The sequence below is a fragment of the Ailuropoda melanoleuca genome, chromosome 1 (genome assembly GCF_002007445.2).
Source record: "Ailuropoda melanoleuca isolate Jingjing chromosome 1, ASM200744v2, whole genome shotgun sequence".
Classification (NCBI taxonomy): domain Eukaryota; kingdom Metazoa; phylum Chordata; class Mammalia; order Carnivora; family Ursidae; genus Ailuropoda; species Ailuropoda melanoleuca.
Window position 1 is genome coordinate 133,305,153 of NC_048218.1, and position 21,985 is coordinate 133,327,137.

The window sequence follows — 21,985 nt, forward strand, 5'->3', positions numbered from 1 at the left end:
TGACCTTAGAGAATTATTAGAAATGGTTAGAGGGAATGTTATTAACTGATTTAGTTAAACCGTGAATCATGATAAAATTACAAGTTATGCAGAAAATGAGCACTAAATAATGTATTGCCCTGAGTCTTTCGGTTGGCCTTGACCTGCTTTTAACACAAAAATGAAGCATCTCATTAAGTCACTTTAACACAAACTGATTAAATGTAAATTCAATTCATTATATACAAATTCAGTGGTGTGTAACAGAAATACTACGATTATACTCATAATAAAACTCATAAATAATGCAGGGGAAGGAAGAGCTTACAAAGTATAAGTCCCCATAGCAAATATTCTCCTAGGAAAGGGATGAGAAATTTTAAAAGTTTGAAATTAGGTAAGTGTGTATTTCACAGACACCTTATACTCATCTGCTTTTAGAATAGACAAAAAGAACCGGTTTATTTTCACAAGCTGAAATTGCAGTCTTTGGTAACATGTGCTTAAATTTTAATTTATAAACCACATATTTAATGCATAAATTGCTTACATATTAAAAACCTTAGGGCAAAAGTTTAATGATATAGTATTACAAAGCTTTGAAATAATATATTGTGAGTGAAAATAGATTTAAGGAGCCCTGTTTTATCACCTATCAAGAAAATGCTTTTTTAAAAAAATGTATTATTTAACTAAACCTAGAGTCAGAAATCCAAACTAATACCACACTGATTCCTTTCCCAATCCCAGAAAATTCAACCAAGTAGGTCTCTTATAAGAACTGTTAAGAAAATCCCTGCTAGCATGCTGAGACAGGAAGATGGGTAGGTTAAGGTGAGCCTCTGCAGTTTCAAGCATGTGGAGCTTTGTATCCCTACTCCAGCAAACGACCATTCTTTCATTTCCTCCTTCCACATACTCTGCTCTTCTGCCTACAACACCTCCCTTTCTCTTCCTCAACAGTCTTTCCTTATAAAAGTCTTTCCTTGACTAGATCAAACCACCCCATTATAAGCTCTCCTAGGCCTAGATGTATCTTTTACAGAACACAGCTTCATTAAAATTTCCTACTTCTTTGTATGATATCTTGATAGAGTCTTCCACTGGATTAGAAGCCCACATAGTCAAAGAAAATAGCCATTCCACCAGTGCAACCTCAGTACTGAGTATATAATAGTATACTATAAATATATAACAAATTTATCTATGGAGTTTCATTAGAAGACAGTGTGAAATGTTGATCAAAATCAAGCTACAGATTCATAATTGTAGAAATATTTTAGCTTTATATTAAGTTTATATATTCATACATGTAAATATTCTGTCCAAATAGACACTATTAAAATACCCAAACGAAGATGTATGTAAGACACCTATTAAAGAGTCTGGCACATAGTAGACGTTAAATCTATAATTTAAAAAATTATTTTAGTAAAAACATTAATATGCTCAAATCAGAACACATTACTAGATTAGTTAGAAAGATTCTGATAAATGATTTCAGCTTTAGTGAGCTTTAAAGTTCACTAACAGGACAATACAAGTACCCTTCAAACGTTAACTTAATGTTTGAAACAGCGTCTGAAATAACCATGAAAAGTAAATTTCAATACTTTCAAAGAACCTTCCTATTATATATCAGAGTCAAGTACACACACCATAGTAAAAGATAACTTTTGGTTCCAAAATACATTGTTAACCTCTCAAAAGAAGTAATTTAAACTCTTAGTTTTATAAAGACAGTATTTTTGTTCTCAGGTGCTCTGCATAGTAAGAAATCACTTCACAAAATGTTTCGGAGACAGAGAACTCCGCTGCTCATTCAATTCACCTTGGATAAAAATGAAATGTTGGCACTGCCTTGATGCACACTGGAAGTCACAGAAGCATCAAGTTCCTAGAGAGCAACCTTGTGTAGGAATGGCGCCCTCACTGGATGTCGTAACACATTTTCACGGGGCACCAAGTCTACCTTTGTTTTTTTTGTTTTGTTTTTAAAGATTTTATTTATTTATTTGACACAGAGAGAGACAGTCAGTGAGGGAGGGAACCCAAGCAGGGGGAGTGGGAGAGGAAGAAGCAGGCTCATAGCAGAGGAGCCTGATGTGGGGCTCGATCCCAGAACGCCGGGATCACGCCCTGAGCCGAAGGCAGATGCTTAACGACTGAGCCACCCAGGTGCCCCCCAAGTCTACCTTTGAAATCGTCAGTGGGCTCAAGTAGTTTTCCTCTAGAAACATTAAGAATTAAAAATAAAAGAAACCCAAAGGTAATAGTATTCCACTTGGAACTGCAGAGAAATAGAAGTGGCCCATTTAATTTCTGACCATTCAACTCACCTTTAATTTTTACCCTTTCCCCTAATCCAAGTGGTCTAATCTCTTACGAAGACACACTTTGTTTAGGAAACTTTGTACACTGCTTAATTATAAAACATTCTTTAATGAGAAAAAAAGGATAATTTATAATTTCTTGGTTTCTGAAAAATTGTTTAGTATCTAAATTACTCCTTAGAACTTTTCTTAATGATTTTTCTCTTTTTTGCAAGTAAAGCAAAAGGGTAGGCTCAAACTGTGTATATAACCAGCAAAAAACACTCAAATTCAGATTAGCTGGCTTTGAAACACGGGTATTTTTTTAAATTACAAAATACAAGTGAACTTATTTACATAATTGTAATAATTAATGTAACAAACTTATATTACACAAAATTATTACTTTAAATGAATCACCTAAAATAAATAAACAATACAATTTTGTATATCAGGCCGTTACAATTCTGTTATCAGAAGCTATCCACATATTAGACACCAGAGGGCAGTTCAGGAAAATAAAAGCAAAGTGAACAGAGGGTGTGATCTTCAAAATCTTGGTTAGGTTTTATCCCTATTAAAAATACTTTGTTTATTTTGATTTTCCTATTTTTTTATGAAATTTGGAAACTAGAAATACTATAAGGAAACAAGAGAGTTATCTGAAACCTCAGAGAAAGAGGTGATAACATTTATCCATACACATACGTACATTACACTCCCAGTTAAGAGTGATTTTAAGGTTCTTTAACTTACAGCCAATTTAACTTACAGAAATTCTGTGCCAATTTATACTCTATACGTAACAATCCCACTCCACTTGCATGAATACTTATCATTTTTATTTGGTAAATTCTAAATAAAAAGATTATTTCAATATTTTAATTCCTTGAATTTCCTTGATGGCTAACAATGTAAAACTTTTTCTCATATATTAATTTTCATATAATCTTGTGAATTCTAAGTCTTATTTTTCTAATTGGTTGCTTACTTTCTAATTATAACTTTTAAACCTATTCTTTATGATTTCTTGAAATACTATGCCTACAAAATTATTCATTAATCAGATAAATTTCATCTATAGTCTCTACTGATAGTTGATGGTTTTGTTTATTTTACACTGTAGCATTTAGTCATGATGAAACTGATTTCCCCCAACAGTATGAGGGGACAATTACATCAAGCAGTTTTTTTACCAGTAGCCAATTTTCTCCTTTATTGAGTAATTACTGGTTCGTGATCCATTCTTTATAAGGAGTTAAGGTTTGGGATACATTTCCAGAACTTTTTTTTTATTCCTTTACTATTTCCATTGCTTTACCAACTTCTTACTTTTAATATTAATAACACAAATATCAGCTAACTTATATGGAGGAACACAGCTGTACCAGGCTAAGTACTTACCATGCAGTAATTCATTTAATCTTCACCACGCTTATGGTTTTGGGGTTTTTTTTGTTTAAGATTTAAAAATATGGAATTCTTCACGAATTTGCATGTCATTTTTGCATAGGGATCATGCTAGTCTTCTCTGTATTGTTCCATTTTTAGTATATTTGCTGCCGAAGTGAGCACTGATTTTAGTTTTAATAGTTTCCATGATGCATGTGAGGAAATGAGACTGAAGAGTGTTAAGCAAAGGGCCCAGAGTCACACAGAGACCAAGAGTCAGGGCTCTGCTTCAAACCCAAATGCCTGACACACTCTTCTCTATGGTGTCTCATCATTTTCAATTTATACCAAAAGTATAAGCTGCCAGACCTTGTCATGCTGCTTCTTCAACATGGTCTTTCTGTTGAACTTTGAAACTATTCTTTTGTCTAATTAAAATTAACATTTACCAATAAATTTTGGGCAAACTGACATCTTCATGAGTCATCTGTTCATTTCAAGAAGAGTTATTAATTCCACATGTATTATTATATCTCCATTTCAACTCTGCTACATGAATCTCATATTCTTTTCTCTTTTCTCAAATGCAAATTCTAAATATATTATTAAAACTAATGCTAAGTTATTCATGATGTTTTGCAAACACTGTGAATAGGATTCCAATTTCTATTATGAATCCCTGTCCAGGGAAAACCAGAAGGGGTGATCACCCTCGCACCATTAGAGACACCATAAATTTGTTAGGAGCACTCTGGGACTTGAAAACTCTTCCTTGCAAATTGATCTTGCTGTCCCCCAACATTGGCTGCTGGTTTATGTTTTCTGTGACCTACTGTATGAAAAAATTGAAAAAGAATTTTCCACTTTTTAATCCAATTTAGGAAAGTCAGGTCTAGCCCAAGCCCTGCCTCTAATAAGCTTCAATGGCCACAGCTGATTCAATTATGTCCTCTGAGTTTCAGTTTCCTCCTTTCTGGAAAAAAAAGGGGGGGGAGCTTTACTAGATCAACAAGAAAGGCCCTCAAATTCTAAAATCTTAAAATTTAAATCTTATAGTTTCAACTATCAAAGGAATAACATAAAAAAAGAAATAATGAATTCTGTGAATGTCAAAAGAAAGTCACATCAATAAAAGTGAAGGTAATGACAACATTATTAAGACAAAATTTGTTTGCCTGTAATTATAAGCTATTGCCCATCAAAACTTTTGGCATTTTTACTTTTAAACAAATATTTCAAGCAATTTTCTTTTTCTTTTCTTTTCTTTTTCTTCCTTTCTTCCTTTCTTTCTTTTTGAGAGAAAGTAAGCACTTGTATGGGAGGGGGTGTAAGGGACAAGGGAGAGACTCTTAAGCAGGCTCCATGCCAAGCCAGGAGCCTGAGGTGGGGCTTGATCTCTCAACCCTAAGATCATGACCTGAGCTGAAATCAAGTGTCAGACACTTAACCAACTGAGCCACCCACTCACCCCTAAACAAATATTTCAATTAACTTGAATCATGACATGCCCAAAATTCTGTCTGTTAACTTTTGCTGAAATGTTGAGTAAATTTCTGAATAAGCCTAATTATCATTTTAATATATTCTATTTATATTTTGATACAGAAAAATTTTAAACCTAATTATATGCACTTAGAGTTTCAAACAATTGAGAGAGTATGCTATTCTTTTTGCTTCAAAAGTAATTTGTACTAAGCTTCCTTGCTCATCTCTACTTGATATCTACATTTTCTTTCTCAACCATCGTTTTGTCAACCACTGTGTAATCCTGATGCCACAATACCTGCCCAACTAGAAATATGGGCAGGTGTTCTCCATCATTCTTCTTTTTAAGAGGATTTGTAAATTTTTATTTATTTATTGGGGGAGGAGGCAGAGAGATACTCTTAAGCAGCCTCCATACCCAGTGCAGAGCCCAACGCAGGGCTCCGTTTCACGACCCTGAGATCATGACTTGAGCCAAAATCAAGAATTGGACACTTACCCAACTGAGCCACCCAGGCGTTCCTACAGGATTCTTAAGATGTAATAAACATATCAGTATGATTTCTATCGCAAGTTCTTTTCATAGCCCTGTGGAAATTTGAATGCCAGTTCCCAAGGATGAAACTTTAATGAAATGGTGAAATGATCATATACTCTTTGATCTTTTCCTATTTACCAAAATTATGATGCAATGCTGACCAATATGTTCAATGTTTTTATGGCACCTGAAGCTGATTACCTGGACTGTCTTCCCTAGTTGAAGATCACTTGTGAGTTTAGCTGGATTTGCCTGAAGAACTCAGTGAGAATGATAATAAACATCTATAATTTATTTGCAGATAAATAAGCGAGGATGACTCTTGTCATTTAAGAACACAAAAATATCTGATNAAAAGATCACTTGTGAGTTTAGCTGGATTTGCCTGAAGAACTCAGTGAGAATGATAATATACATCTATAATTTATTTGCAGATAAATAAGCGAGGATGACTCTTGTCATTTAAGAACACAAAAATATCTGATCACTGATTGAAATTTTTACAAAATTCTGACAACTACGTAGCACTTCCCCTCTCCCAGCACTATTACGACTAACAAAGAAATACTCAATTGAAGAAGCCCCACTATGGGTCTTGAATTTTTGTATATATGGTAACATTTCTACTAAACAGTGTCTCTATAACTCAAAAAAAGAAAAATGAAACCATCCATCAGAGGGGAGGTGAGAGTACAAGGGATACAAAATATAAACAACCAACATGTATATAAAGTATCAGGTGGAAACAAATGCTACAAAGGAAATGAGGCAAAGTGGTTGACAATAGTCAAAGTGATAGTATAACTAAAACTGGAATGATACTGGAGCTGTGGTGGCCAAGGGGTCCTCTCTAATAAGGAAGGATTTGTGCAAAGATCTGAGCCAAGCGGGGGGGAAAAGCACGCATCTATCTAGACTCAGGAAGCATCAAGATTCAGCGTAAACAGAACTGATTTTAATCCGTACATATTTGTAAGACACACACCTAACAAAGAACAAATGTGTCTTTTAAGGAAGGTCAGTAACATCACCAACGTGTTCTTTTCAATACGAAACAGCATTTGGGATCAACAAAAGGGTTAACAACACGAGTGGAAGACATTATATTCAACCTAACAGGGTTCCACTAAAATAAAATATATAAATATAAATATATACTTGAACATATAGTTCAGTGATATAAATATCTGAAAAATTTAAGGTATGATTATAGTAGAAACTAAAGAAAAAAATTAAATGAAGATACCTATCAACAGAACATAGGGTTAAGCAGGAGAGAGATCAGGACAAGTGCAAAAAAATTTTTGGAATATATTTTTAAAGGGTGCAAACATTGGACAAAACATTAGAGAGATGAATTAATTATGAGAAAAAGCAAATGCCAATATTTGGAATTCATAACAGAATTTACCTTGCAAACAGTCACCTTATGACAAAGTGCCTTACAATGAAACATGTAACAATAAAACATTTTCAGGTCCTAGCACATGTTTTCAAGCTCTAGCATAGACATCAAAATTCTCAAAATGCTTTCTAGAGCCTTAGAAATGTGCTGAAATGGGATTCTGCTATTCACAAATTAAAGTTTAAGTCTGTGCATTCTTAGTGTAGTATCAGCTTATGTTTCATTTTCTGCTGCATTTAAACCTACTAAGTAATTAGGAGCAGATATGATAGTTTAATTTAAGTAACTGAGAGCAACTCGGCTAACCTACAAGCTCATGTTACCCCAAGCCGCTCTCTTTACCTCTTGTCCTAATTAAATAAATATATGGCCTCTGAGTAATTTTACTCAGTAAATAGTGACCCAACTCTGCTTACTGCACATGGACTCTTTTCCCAGTCCTTCAAGCCCCAGCAAGTAAGTTCTAACTTTTATATTTTTAAAAACAACAGATCAGTTCAAAAGAGAAGTAATGCCTTCCGCCTCACTAAAACTGAAAATGTAACTAATTTCTAAGTACCAATAACTATAGTGTACCATGTAATTAATGGAAAAAATATTTATCTTGCTTTTCAACACCTTCTTATAAACTTTCCTTATACTTGCAAAGCAATTAAGTTATCCTCTGCAATCTCTTTTTAAACTAAATAACCTTGATTACATACCCTGTTATTATAATCTCTAAATCTGTCCTTTGAGAGTCTTCTCTTCACAGCCCATAATTTCTTTATGTGTCTTGTAAATGAAGGTAATTTTAAAAAGCGCACATCTTTATATTTTATTTTTTTAAATGATTTTGTAATTTTTTTAAAGATTTTATTTATTTATTTGACAAAGATAGAGACAGCCAGCGAGAGAGGGAACACAAGCAGGGGGAGTGGGAGAGGAAGAAGCAGGCTCATAGCGGAGGAGCCTGATGTGGGGCTCGATCCCATAACGCCGGGATCACGCCCTGAGCCGAAGGTAGACACTTAACCGCTGTGCCACCTAGTCGCCCCCCATCTTTATCTTTAAAAAAAAAAAATCAAATATATATGAAAGAGAGAACTTTGGTTCATGTAAGAAACCTAACTCTACTCCTTCCTGTTGTAATACACCCACCCAAAAAGCAAATGGCTACACTATAAAAATATTTGTAAATATCCGTAGTACTAGTAACATTATGAAATACCAAGATCTTAAAATCTGCATCAATGATACGCATTTTAAGTTACAAGAAGCTCCAGACAGATGCCTGCTGGACTTTGCTAAATGTACGCCCCAAGTGGGACTTCCCGATTTCCTCACTGCTTAGAAATCACTTGAGAGACATGCTGCATGTGGGCTTGAGAGTATGCATTTCTAACCGGTGGCCAGGTGCTGCTACTGCTGCTGGACCACATGCCCCACTTGAAGTTGCAAGGGTATAAACTACAATATTCTTGTTCGTTGACATAAATGAGATACAAATCCACATAAATAATTTCTTGTAATCTAGATGATGACGATTTTATAAGACATGAAATGAAATTCGTAGAATCCATTTGTCACAAAAGTGCATTGGCATGCTGAGTATCTGTTACTTTATTTGTGCCCTGCACCTGTTTTCTAAAGGTGAAAGGGGCACCTCAGTGGCTCAGTCGTTAAGCATCTGCCTTTGGCTCAGGTCATGATCCCAGGGTCCTGGGATCAAGCCCTGCTTCAGGCTCTGGCTCAGTGAGTCTGCTTCTCCCTCTCCCTCTGCCTCTGCTTCTGTGTCCTCTCTTGCCATCTCTCTCTCTCTCTCTCTCTCTTACTCTCTCTCTCACTCTGTAATAAATAAATAAAATCTTAAAAAAAATAAAGGTAAAAAAATCACTTTTAAATGTAAATTGTGCAACAACGTACAAATGTGCTATCATATACAGATTTAAAAAGTTCTAAAAGAAAACCATTCCCTTGTCTAGGAATACACAGGCCTATTTTGGAAGGAAAACTAAAATTTAAAGCATGTGAAAAAAGGAACAATCCAAATCATGTCTTTCGTGCAGATACAGTGTAATTTCAGATTGAAACGAACCTCCACTCTGCCGTAAGTTGGTGTTAAACTGTCAAGTCAAAAACGGCGAAGTACCTGAGATTTCATCCTAACTGCAAGCTGATCAGTGAGCCTCGAAGGTTGTGTGTCATCGCTCTGCAAGCCCACCAGCGCACGGAGAGACAGTTCCGTCTGCGGTGAGCAGGAAGCAGGTCACTTACGCAGAGGTGAGCCTTACTAATGCCACCAGCATGACACCATGATCATCCCTGTCCAGCCTCCTGCTACAATGGCTGTGGCTCCACATTCCCATTCTGCACTTGCATTTAGAGACCGTTACTTCCAGACTTGCTGCCTAGTGACTATAGTCTGGGCAAAGGGTAGAACTTACTTTAAAAAGTGCTCTCCTACAACTAACAGCGAAGATATCATAAGGAAGAATATTGTGATTATTTCTTTCTCATGAGTATTCAAAGATGATACTTTCTAATGACCACAAATGAGGAAAACTTCCAAGAAGGAAACGGGACTGAAAACCCCTTCACGTCATCCCAACATTTGCATCGAATCCTTAAGTAACGAGATCTGTGATTTCACTGAAGCACAGGACTGTCTCCTTCAGGTGTCAACTTTTCACGTACTATTCATAATCGGCACATGCTTCCTTTTCATCCTGCACTGGCTTGCAGTATTTCACTCTGAAAATGTCGAACTCCCTCACTTTCAGAAACAAATTCCACTCATTGCTGCCACACTTGAAATTATACCAGTAAATCATAACATGCTGTGATGGAACTGCTGCTCCCATCATCTCCCACTCACTTCCATCAAAGCACGTAACCTGATTAGTGTGAAAACAGCAACATTACGCGTGCATGAGCTCTGCCAGCAGCCGGCCCCCCTTGTGCAACAAAGGTGGCCCTGGAGATAAACAAGAAGGCACTAGGACATGACGTGGCTCCACGTCTGACACCTTACACAGGACTGACGCATAACAACGACTGTTCTTTACTAAACATTAAGAGACTTAGAAACATAAACCTAAAAATGAGAGGCTGTTGGATTTTTCGGTAGGGAATTCTAGGCAACTTTGGCGAGTGTTCCTACTGACTGCACCCTAACTCTTTCGATGACTCACACGAGCTTTGGTATGAGGAGGAAGAGAAATGCGTGAGGGCTTTGTGGAAAAAAATCACTGTCCAAGTTAATTACACAATCACTACCAGGTTTCCTGAGTGCCTTAACGTCATGACGCCCTGAAGTTATAAAAACTAAAGTTCTATCATTTCTTTCCTAGACTTTCAAACAGTTACAGAGAAAACCCCCACACACACGACATTATAAATACATTTTGAAGAGTTTTTTCCTTAGAATTTCCTTATCATTAAATTAGGAAATTTGTATTTAATGAGAAAGGCCTGTTGAAGATAAAAATATATTTTTGCTTTCTCTTACCAAAATGATGTATGTCTTTATATGTATCAATTTCAGGCATTTTATAACCCCAAATATTTAGCATGGTAACTAATAAAACTGAAGAATTTATTTTAAATTATGAAGTTAATTTGGTTGACATTAAATATAAACGCAAATAAGAGCATACGAAGTTGACAGGAGCAAAAGATACATGATAAAGTAAATAAATACATAAAAAAATATACTAGTTAGGCAGAATGTATAATCCAGATATAATGTTTAAGTGTTTACATACAATTGTAAAAATAATCCATTTCATATGTGCTTTTTCCAGCCAAAATACAGAAACATTTACTGAAAGAATTCCTCTACCAAAACAAAAATCACATTCGTTTTTTAAAATAATAAATTTAAATTTAAAAACAATTTCTCTTTGCTTTTATAACCTAACCATATTCTATCTTGGAATTTCTAACAATTCCAATATTTTGGAGTTTTATTTAAATATATTGGATTTCACAATAAAATTAGTAAATATAGAGGTGCCTGGGTGGCTCAGTCAGTTAAGCGTCTGCCTTCAGTTCAGGTCATAATCCTGGAGTCCTGGGATCGAGCCCCACATCAGGCTCCTTACTCAGCAGGGAGCCTGCTTCTCCCTTTGCCTGCTGTTCCCCTGCTTGTTCTTTCTTTCTCTTAAATAAATAAAATCTTTAAAAAATTAGTAAATATATTTTATATTTTCCTCAGCATTCAGCCACATAACTTTGTGGTTACACCTAGATTCATAAACAAGGATGGCTGTGCTCCTATTCTGTCCTCTCCCTAGAAAAGATACCAGAACTCTGCTTCATTCTCTGTAAAATTAAGAACAGTAATAGCACCTATTTCACAAGGTGGTCAAAAAGACTAAATGAGTTCCCATGGAAAACACAGAGAATAGTTCCTGCCACAAAAGCAGTGTTTAAAAAAATAACACTAAAAATTCCCTAAGACTTGTGATCAATGAAGGTTAATATGTAAATAAGGTAAACAATGAACACATAGCTACCTGAGATCTTGCTCATACTGATTTCTGAAGGGCAAATCTATGGCTGGAATAGTAAGATCACTTCAAACCAATCAGTGACTTTTCAATCACGAAAATGTACTAATGATTTTCTGAAATAATAAACAACAGTATATAGTTAATAAAAAATTCAGAGAATAGTTGACAAAAATATCTTTTTATGGTAAATGAGGACCATAAACCATGAAAGTAAATTAAAGTAACTATCTAATCTAAACTAAACAAGATAATATACAGGAGCTGAGACCAGCAATAAATTTCTCTGGAAGTAGAGAGGGAAATCATGATGGCTTCATCTTTCAAATATCTTCCTGCATTATTTGCCTTACAATTTGCATGGGTTGTGCCTTTTCCAATATCATTGTTCTTCCTTATTTTTGAATATGTAATGGAGTATTTTCATATTTAACTTGAGATACTGAGATACATTATTTGCAGATAAATGCAGTTCCAGTTCTTTCTACAATCAACATACTTCATTTGCCAACACACCTGCAGCACACACAGTCAAGCCACATTAAGTTGGGATGCACGAGTATGGCTTTGTGAAGAAACGTCGATGAACCAACAAGGTCTATTGACCTGGTTCACAGAAACCACAAGGAAATATCGTGCAATTATGTTTCTTAAGAAGTTAACAATTTTCTTTAAAGCAATACACATTTAAAAGCCTTAATATTTTTAAGAAAAGTAATGGTTTTTAAGACTTGTCAGGCATTAAGAATCCCAATGCCAATCCCATCTAAGTGATTTAATTAAGAAAGAATCATCGGTTGCTGGTTAAATGTTGAAAACATCAAATTCATTCCAATCCATTTCTATTGTTTAATCTGAAATTCTTTTTAGGGCATTTTTATTAATAGCATTGTTTAGTTTCTAGCTAAGGCAGATGCTAGTGGTGTCCCGTCCATATTTCCATGCCTGCCAGCCCAAATTTAACTGCCTGGGATTTCTGCAAGCCCTCTGCCTGTGTACATGTTGGCCTGGGAACACCAGGGAATTAACGTCTCTTGGGAGCAATCATTAAATACTCCAGCACATTTTCCCCTTGGATGGGATAACTCTGATTTATGTAATCTGTATTGATTCTCAGAATTGTCCAGAGCATTAAGCTGTACTCACTCAGAGTGATAATTTATTTGACAATCCATCATTTATTATTTCTTTCTTTTTTTTTTTTAACTTTTCACATTTCTTTAAGTATTTCCTAGAGTTTCTAAATAAACCATTTGTACGTGAATCCTTGTCTCAGGGACTATATCTGGGGAAATCCAATCTAAGTTGATAATGGCAGTGGTTTTGGGAAGCAGATCCTCAGAATGGAACTGTAGAATTAAATCATTACTCACCAGCCATGTGGCAACCAAGACTCCACTAGTAACTGACTGTATACCAGTCATAACTAGAGCCAAGAAAACCCCTCAGAGGTGGCAGCATCACAAATGCTAAGCGTTCCACCTGCAGTGATTGGAACACAATACAGATTGAAGGGGAGGTGCCCACCTCTTCAGAAATATGGTGGCAATAGTAATCATAAAGGCTTGAAGTTGGTGGGTTGTTATTATATTCACTGAAGAAAATGATAACATTAAGTCAGCCAACTATCAACTAAAGGCAGTGTGTGAACTCCAGAAGACTTCTAGGGCAAAAAATGAAGAGATCCCCATCTCCTGTTGTGAGGTCAACACGGGCCAGAAATAGGCACAGTATGTGCTTTTGAAAGTAACATACTTAAAAAGGAGGCTGCATTTATAGCCTTGTCAGATTTCTATGTAAAAGTCAGAGCAATGATAGGCAAATCATGGGACCTTAAGTGTAGACCATCTAGGTGGATGCAATTGAGAACAGCGAACTTCCGGATTCTCTTACACCCTCTGGATAGGCAGAAGTAACCTCTTCTGCCTAAAAGATAGTTTTTCTGTTCCTAAACACCATAAAAGATGACACATGTTCTTGATGACACATGTTCTCCTAAAGATCTGATCTCATTTTCCCTCATGGCTCTAGGAAACAGGTAGGTTAAGGTTTCAAAATGTCCCATCTGGAAAAGAAGTCTATGCTCCAGGAAAACAAAAACAAGAGAGAGACAGACAGAGAGAGGAGAGAGAAGGAGAGAAACACTGAGAGAAAGACACTGGGAGAGAGAGAAAGAGGGAGAATATTCAACAAAAGAGACACAAGATCTGCCTAATATGAACCAGAAGGTACTGGAAGAGTATGCAGAGAAGGGATGCCAAGGGATCATGAGGCAAAATACACCTAGTCATCAGCGTGGTATGGAGGAACAAGTAGCGTGAGATAAGAAAACACAGATTCCTACATAGCGGCAAATGGCTTGTTTGGTTGGCCAAAGCCCTGGAGGAGCCAGATTGGAAGACCTTCCCCAAAGTATTCTGGAGAAGACGTATGAAGATGTACCTACGAAGTAGGCATGGAATGTGCAGATTTCTTTGTCTCACATCAATGACCACTAAAGAGCATTCATCACAAAGTACTGAACAACTGGGTAGGCGATTTGTCTATTACAAGTCATCCAGCCTTTGTGTGTGGCAAATGGAGTGAAACTGGACACAGTGGGAGTATTTATATTATGAAAATTACCAAATGCTACAAATCAGATTGCCCCTCCCCATACTGGCTCTGCCCCAAAAAGGCAGAATGCATGAGTGTGGGAACCAAGGGAAGGATGTAGGGACATCATCTCTCACCACTACTGAGAGTGATCTACTTAGGAAATTTGTACATCCTGTCTTTGCCACTTTAGGGTCTGCTGAACACAAATGTTCTACTTTCCATGTCGGCGTGTGAAGGTGAGGTGGGGCTCCTACCAGGGTCACAGTAAGAATTTCACTAAACCTAAATCTATACTTACTAACTTGATATTTTGGATTTCTCAAGCCAGTAAAACAACATGCAAGAAAAAAAAAAACTGGGGGTGCCTGGGTGGCTCAGGCCATGATCCTGGAGTCCTGGGATCGAGTCCCGCATCGGGCTCCCTGCTCAGCGGTGAATCTGCTGCTCCCTCTGACCCTCCCCCTCTCATGCTCTCTCTCTCTCTCCAAAAAAAAAAAAAAACTACTGGCAGAGCTCCAGCTGACAAGGTGATAGTCATGAAGGTTGTTGCTATATAATGTGGGGAAGGAGAACCAATCACAAAACTCAGGGGACTCAGTGAAGCACTTCTGCGCTCAGTGATGACTGTGGACAATTCCAGGAGCCACTGTGACATGGACTATGCACTCACAGGCCCCTGGGTTTCAAGTTCAGGCCATCCCACTAAGCGAGTTGCTGGCTCAGAGTTAGCCAAGTGTGCAGGGAATTGAGAAAGGGTATGAGAGGAGATAAAAGAAAAATATAAATGATGCACTTTGTTCTAATGCTAGCAGCCCACCTTCCTGATGTATTCTTAGCTGGGTTGTGTGTGTGTGTGTGTGTGTGTGTTTGAATTGTGAGCAGTCACCATCTTTAAGGATCAATGACTGGATATAGAGGACACCGTCAGGTTTCCAACTACCATTAACTACAACTTTTGGTCTCAGTTTCCCCTCTTCTGGCCAGAATCTATTCTGCCCACTGGTATATAAAACTCCAGCTCCTTGGGCCTTTGGGCAGAATATCTTTGAAGTTTATAATCTAAACAAGCTTCTAGGATTCTTTAGTAGGATAAACTTCCTTTAAATGAAGTTGAGATCCTTTAATTGGTTCCCTCCTTCCTTCCCTTGACTCAATTCCACACTTCTTTAACTGGTAGTGTTTCCGGATCATGTCCCAAATCAACTACCACATTTGGAATCCATGAGTGAGAATCAGGAAGAAGCCAGTTTAAGATACTGACCATATTTATATTTGTTGGTTTTATATAAATTTCATTAGACAGGCCAAATCCATACTGAATTTAATGTTTTTTTTACAACTTTCTCTTTTATTATGCTTTTGTAATAAATGATACTTTATGTACAAGTGAAACTAAATAACTACGTTTCTGATCATCTTGTTTGAGAGATCAATCATTATATTTTCCCTGTTCACATTTTGGTAAGTACTGAGCTAATACACAAAGCAGAGTGCAAAATAAGAATGGGATGAATCAGATCTTAGGCAGTATCATGTTTTACAAAATTATATCAAGGATACAGACAAGCTAAAGGATTGCTAAAGGTTTAGGTAAAGCAGAGAAAGATCTGGACACTGAGGGTGGTTCCCCAGATGTTATGGGCTGAATTGTGTCCCCTCAAATTCTTATGTTGAAGTCCGAATCCCTAAAATCTCAGAACATAACATAATTCACAGATAAGGTCTTTGAAGAGGTGGTTAATGAGGCCATGAGGATAAGGACATCATGTAATAAGACTGGTGTCCACATAAGAAGAATAGACACCAGGGGTGTAGACGCACAGNATAACATAATTCACAGATAAGGTCTTTGAAGAGGTGGTTAAGTTGTAATGAGGCCATTAGGATAAGGACATCATGTAATAAGACTGGTGTCCACATAAGAAGAATAGACACCAGGGGTGTAGACGCACAGATGAATGACCATCTAAAAAAAGCAGCAATAGGGCAGCCATTTGCCAGCCAAGGAAGGAGGCAGCCAGAGAAAGTGACCCTACCAGCACCTTGATCTTGGAGTTCCAGCCTACAGAACCATGAAAAAAATACATTTCTGTAGTTTGAATGCCAATCCACAGTGTTCTGTTATGGCAGCCCTAGGAAACTAAAAGAACAGGTTGTGCCTTACTGTGGTGGAGACACAAGTGTGGCCCAGATGAAAAGAAGTCTCCAGAAGAGGTCTGCAGAGCTCCTTGCATGTATCACCTATTGGACATTTTTACAAAGTCTGGCCTCATTGATCCTGGGTTCTATAATTACCCTCAGCCAGTTATATCCTGCTAAAAGCATTGTGGTTATAAATCCTCTTCCTCTTAGTAAACATCATACATCTAGTTACCTGGAGCTTTGGCTAACAGAGAGATGATAACCCGCTTCCCTTGACTACTTTTTCCCTAGGGGTTCCCTTCCAGTGAAGGGAGTTACTTTAACTTCTTTCCTCCTAAGAGGTTTCAGAGACAGACCTCTTCTTTTATGTTCAATACAAAATGACCTCATCACACATTGCTCACTCTCATCTCTGTGAATATAACCACTTCAAGTGTGAAATTATATACCAATAAATGGTCGTGAAATTTCTTGCCTAATTCTATGAATTTAAGTGAAACATGCTAATGTTCATTTTGTCCTGTTTTATTTGCTTCAGAGTTCAACATTCTTTAGCTATGAGTAGGAAGGTCTACTATGGTTCTTTGAAAATAAGATTTTTTATAAAGCACATTGGTTTATCTATTGGTTCTTGTGTTAATACTTTGAAAACATAATACATTATTATAATTATTAATACATTATTATGATACATCTTACCAGTGGTATCTTCCACATGACTAGAACAAATGACAGTAAAATTTGTATGGAATCATGAAAGACCCTGAAGAGCCAAAGCAATCTTGAGAAAGAAGAACAAATTTGGGGATACCACAATCCCAGATTTCAAGATATACTATAAAGTAATCAGAACAGTATGGTACAGATACATAGATGAATGGAACAGAATAGAGTCTAGAAATAAACCCAAGCTTATATGGGCAATTGATCAATGACAAAAGAGGCAACAATATGCAATGGAGAAAAGACGGTCTCTTCAATAAATGGTGTTGGGAAAACTGGATAGCTACATGCAAAAGAATGAAACTGGATCATCTTCTCAAACCATATACAAAAATAAACTCAAAATGGATTTCAGACCTAAATGTGAGACCTGAAACCATAAAACTCCTAGAAGAAAATATAGGCAATAATCTCTTTCAGATTGGCTTTAGCAACATTTTTTTAGATAGGTCTCCTCAGGCAAGGGAAAGCAAAAATAAACTGTTGGGACTACACTAAAATATAAAGTTTTTGCACACCAAAGGAAGCCATCAACAAAACAAAAAACAACCTACTGAATGGCAGAAGATAATTGCAAATGATCTATCTAATAAGGGATTAATATCCAAAATATATAACTTCTGTAACTCAAGCCCCTCCCCCCAAAGAAAACCACACAAAAAACCAAACAACTCAATTAAATAATGGGCAGAGGCCCTGAATACACTTTTCCAAAGAAGACATCCATGGCCAACAGACACATGAAAAGGTGCTCAACATCACGCCTCACCAGGGAAATACAGATTAAAACCACAGTGAGATATCGCCTTGATGCGTCAGAGTGGCTAATGTGAAAAAGACAAAAAATATCAAGATTGGCAAGTATGTGGAGAAAAAGAAACCTTTGCACCCTATTGCTGAGCATGTAAACTGGTGTGGCCATTGTGGAAAACAACATGGAGGTCCCTCCAAAAATTGAAAACAGAAACACTTTATGATCCAGTAATTCCAATACTACGTATTTACCCAAAGAATGTAAAAACACTAATTCAAAAAGATATATGCACCCCTATGTTTACTGCAGCATTATTTATAATAAGCTCGATATGGAAATATCAACCATAAGATGAATGGATAAAGACATTGTGAGATACACACACACACACACACACACACAGAGGAATATGACTCAGCCACAGGGGGGGGAAAAAAGAAATCTTGCCATTTGGGACAACACGGATAGACCTAGAAAGTATTATGCTAAGTGAAATGTCAGGTGGAGAAAAACAAATACCATATAATTTCACTTACATGTAGAATCTAAAAATCAAAACAAATGAACAAACGAGACTCTTAAGTACAGAGAACAAACTGGTGGTGGCCAGAAGGGAGGTGGGTGGGGGGATGGGTAAAATAGATAAAGGGGATTAAGAGGTACCAACTTCCAATTATAAAATAAATAGGTCACAGAGATGAAAAGTACAAAATAGGGAATAGAGTCAATGACATTGTAATAACAGTGTATGGTGACAGATGGTGACTATACTTATCATCCCAAGCACTAAGTAATGTACAGAACTGTTGAATCCATATGTTGTATACCTGAAACTAATACAACACTGCATCTTAATTATACTTCAATTAAAAAACCATTATACATGATGGATATGTGTCCAGTGTGAGAAATGAGTATTACAATGAACAGAAAATGGCCATGTAATGATACTGCTAAGTTGCTACCTATTAGGATTATGGTAATAACAGTGAGTACAGGGGTTCATGCCACCTGTTTAAGCTCCTTTGCGTGAAAGGAGAATATTTGCCATGTCTTTTTTCTTCATTTACTTCACTCGTGGGAAAAGCCTTAGACATTCAAAAAGTACCTTGGCATCGAAGTACAGGAGAATTAGGAACAAGAATAGGACTGCTCAGTAAGTCAGCCTTGTCATAGATCAGACTTACCTCAGCCCATCAATGATAAAACACAAAGTATTTAAAATCGGGAGGCGATAGAAATTGCAGAATTAATTCCGCAAAAATGCAGTCATCTTATACTTACGGAAGCCACATTCACAAAATCGTCATCTGAGAGGGTTTCCAACATTTCGGAGACAGACGTTCGGATCAGTTTAAGTGTCAAGCCACTAACACTTCCGCTCCTATAAAACAATGGGTCCGTGACCACATATTGAAACAACACCACACAGCCTAAGGAAAGGAGACTTCTGCACTAACTCTAGGTCATTTATATAATTAAATATTTCTGTCTTTAAACATTAGTAAAGAAAGTCACTTTTTTGATAGAGTAGAAATAAATTATAAGGAATCTTATCTTTCCTATCAGCATCAGAATGTATAGGTTTCTAACTACAATGATGAAAATTGCATGTCCAGGGATGATTTTAAGAAATTGTGGATACTCGTGGCATATTACTTATGCAGGAAATAGATACTGAATACCAGCTTTGTTAGCCAAACTGGATGGGGTTTAGTCTTTATTTCTCTTTCTCCATATTCTATGATCCTTGGCGACCTCATTTCATGGTGAGACTCCTCTCTAGGCAACTAACTTCTCCTTCTTCATCTCTAGAGCTCTTGGTTTTTCCCCACTTTTAGACTCCTGGCTGTTTGTTAAGCAACTACAGGGTCAATATACAAAATGGCAAATTACTCCCAAACATATTTTTTTCCTATTAATGTTCCTGGTACCAACCAGGCTGGATTTCAGTCATCCAATTTCCTCCTCCCTCTCAACTTTCTGACCCATCCAGACAACCTCCCTTTTTCATCCACTTCACAGTTCCCACTAGAGTGGCTCCTCTCTATCTTCTCTCCACTGTGCGTCAGGTGCTTCTTACCTGAAGACCCTGAACTTGGGTATGGACAGCCACTCCATCCAGCTCTTAGCCTCTACTCCTCCCCATGCAAATAGGTGAAAATTCTGGAAATACACCTTGATCTAATACTGTTAAATGCTGTTACCTACTAACTAGCCAGTGTTCACAAGAGCCCTGCATTCAAAAACTTTCATTTCCCTATTTATTTCCTCCCTCCCTCCCTTCCTCCCTTCCTTCCTAATACAGTTCCCACAGATGTTCTCACCTACATCACTTTGTTCCTGTCAATTCTTCCACTGGAAATTCCTTTCTCTTTCCTTTCCTCTCCCATGCCCACTTGTGAAATCCTAACTCTAAGCAATCAATTCTAATTTTATCTACCTAATGAAGTCTTTTCTGACACTTTAAATCAGAGTACTCTTTCCTATGCACTCTTATGACCCAGTATGATGGGTCATACTTTACATCTATCACCTTCTACGATTATTTGAGTTACTTGGGAATATGGTTTAATTTCACTAACACGCTTGAATTATCTTTGAGAGACATCTTAATCATCTTTGTCTCTACATTATCACATTGTATAAAGGAGACCCTTCATACATGTTGAAATAATCTTTTAAAATGGTATTTCAACTTATGCATTTTTAATCATCCGATATGCATGTGGGTTCTAAAGATTTTAATGTGAAAAATCATTTGAGAATTATATATTCAATAAGGTTATAACATATTGAATCACCATTTAGATTTATACTTAAGAAGAATATCAAGGATTAGCATACGATATAAACTCCAAAATAATTAAAATGTTCTGATTTACATATATCTTAAGAAATGAAATGGGAATTAACATGTAAGGTATAGTTGTTGAATTCATTTATCTTCCTTTCTTCAGGCTAGGTGATAGGTTTTTAATGTGTTTACTTCAGATCATTTTTTAAAGTTTTCAAATGTTGATACTAGCCTGTGGTACGAATTTATCTGCCTACAAAACATTGGATTCTGTTTCTTCCAATGTGGCAAAGAATTATAAAATGATATAACTTATTCTCTCAGGGAAAATAAGCATTTTATACCTCATGTTTTTAACTCCTTGGTATTGCTCTTAAAAACTAATTATTTTCTATGTTCCACAATTTCACCTTAAATTTTATTAGAAGATTACACACACACACACACACACACACACACGCACACACACCCCTTACCTTGAAGCGATGTAAAAAATAAATAAAACAACCAATATAAAAACTCATGGAATTCCTTCCTGTATACCAGCATTTCCCTTGAAAAAGTCCCAGTATTGGCCTTCAGTACATTTGATATTTATTTTGTGGCCAAATCCCTACAAGTTATTTGAATCATTAATAACTAAGTGCCAACTAAATGGTTCTTCTTCTTCTTCTTCTTTTTTTTTTTTTCTGGTAGCAGGAACTGCTAAGTTTTAGCAACCATATACTTCTGTTTAAAACATAAAGCAAAAAATTGGAAACAAAAGATTTTTTCAAAAAGGTCAGACTTTAGAACTATGCCATAGTTTTGGATTCTTCTTATTTTCAGTAAGAGATTTTTTGTTTTGTTTTGTTACTATCTTAATATGCCTTCTTTGTCTGGATATAAAAGTCATCATAATTGTTCTTTGCCTTTTTTTTTTTAACCCAACCTATTTCCAACATATTACTGTTATCTTCAAATTCTCCCTGTATCTTCAGTATTTATAGAATATTTAACTACTCACACATCAACCAGGATAAGCATGTCTTTAGGCGATGCAGCTCCTTGGATGTACCTGAAACAAATACCATACAAATACTTTTTTCTCTTGAAAAGTATTAAACATTGATATGTTTTGAATTGGTACTGATTTCTTAAAGTATTTTCCAAGCATGGCCCTACTTCCATTCAATGTGCTTTCATTCACAATTCTACAATGTCATTGATTTTTTAAAAAGCTATATTTAACATACTAGAGATGTCAGAGGCAGAATATTAAAGGTATGTTTCACAGATAGAACAAAAGATCAAGATATGTGTTCTAATGTCAGAAGCAAAGCAAATTAACTCCTGGATGTGAAATTTTATATATATATATATATATA

The 21,985-nt window shown here is 36.4% G+C and overlaps 1 protein-coding gene and 1 non-coding gene across 7 annotated transcripts in view; both read right to left on the reverse strand.

Moving 5' to 3' along the window:
- The window catches only part of CACNA2D1 (calcium voltage-gated channel auxiliary subunit alpha2delta 1), a 484,461-nt gene that overhangs the window by 95,488 nt on the left and 366,988 nt on the right, over nt 1-21,985 (reverse strand). For all 6 annotated transcript variants that reach the window (XM_011223063.3, XM_019798051.2, XM_011223062.3 and 3 more), the window contains exons 9-10: nt 21,625-21,675; nt 19,106-19,205 (exon numbers count right to left, since the gene is read on the reverse strand). In XM_011223063.3, coding sequence (XP_011221365.1) covers nt 19,106-19,205; nt 21,625-21,675 — 151 coding nt within the window. The remainder of the gene's footprint in view (nt 1-19,105; nt 19,206-21,624; nt 21,676-21,985) is intronic.
- On the reverse strand, nt 3,760-3,866 carry LOC117795453. Its single transcript, XR_004619480.1, has one exon. It is a non-coding gene; the product is annotated as a U6 spliceosomal RNA (small nuclear RNA).